Genomic DNA, 774 nt, shown 5'->3' on the forward strand with positions numbered 1-774 from the left:
AAAAAAAAATCGAATCTACTTTCAAATTCACCAGCAGAGGGCGTCATGACGTCAGCACCACGTGCAAAAAAAACATTTGACGTTGGAGAGGTCACGGTGTTGTCATCAAACATGGCGGCCTCCTTGCTAAGCAGGAGGACAGCCTTATTCCTTGGCGTTAGTAAATTTAACTCCTTTCTACCGGCTGTAGTCCAGCAAACCGCGAACTATAACCCCAGACCCCTCTGGCTGAATATAAAGAACCCTTATATTCCGAATAAAGAGAGCGAGAAGACGCCCGAGTGGCAGAAGACTGATAAGTACGAGCGCAAACTGTTCGGCCGTTATGGAAGCTCGTCTGGAGTGGAGCCGGCCAAACTCTGGCCCTCTCACGCCCGGCTGGAGGAGCTGATGGCCGAGGAGAAAGAGTGGCACCCTCCGATCGAGGTGATGCTGGAAAACATCGCGGCCAGAGAGAGGGAGAAGGAGCAGAAGCGGATGGAGAGGTGAAGTGAACCTGACTAGTTTAGTCTCTATTGGATGATCAACAGTGTTCAACAACTAACTGCACATATTCAATAACAAGAAACTGTTCACCCCAGAATGAAAACTGTCATCATTTACTCACCTTCGCGTTGATTTGTGTCTCTCACAATGTCCGAGCTTCCGTTTTCCATACAAGGAAATTGGATAGAGACTTTTGCTGTCAAACTACAGGACACCTTAAAAGTAATAAATGTCTTTTTTAAACCAGCTTATGCTGGTAGATTAATCCACATGACTTGTCGGCTATAT

At 46.6% G+C, this 774-nt stretch overlaps 1 protein-coding gene across 1 annotated transcript; it reads left to right on the top strand.

Annotated features, from left to right (window-relative positions):
• Positions 1–74: 74 nt before the first annotated feature.
• LOC107735399 (growth arrest and DNA damage-inducible proteins-interacting protein 1-like) lies at positions 75–767 on the top strand. The gene has a single exon (XM_016547092.1). It carries the CDS (start codon positions 112–114, stop codon positions 487–489), a length of 378 nt encoding a protein of 125 aa, XP_016402578.1. The 5' UTR covers positions 75–111; the 3' UTR covers positions 490–767.
• The last annotated feature ends 7 nt before the right edge of the window (positions 768–774 follow it).

Source organism: Sinocyclocheilus rhinocerous, unplaced genomic scaffold (assembly GCF_001515625.1).
Source record: "Sinocyclocheilus rhinocerous isolate Xijiao unplaced genomic scaffold, SAMN03320098_v1.1 C36030804, whole genome shotgun sequence".
Classification (NCBI taxonomy): Eukaryota; Metazoa; Chordata; class Actinopteri; order Cypriniformes; family Cyprinidae; genus Sinocyclocheilus; species Sinocyclocheilus rhinocerous.

Excerpts from the sequence above, each read along its gene's own strand:
- LOC107735399 (XM_016547092.1), top strand. The coding sequence starts at position 112 with ATGGCGGCCTCCTTGCTAAGCAGGAGGACAGCCTTATTCCTTGGCGTT.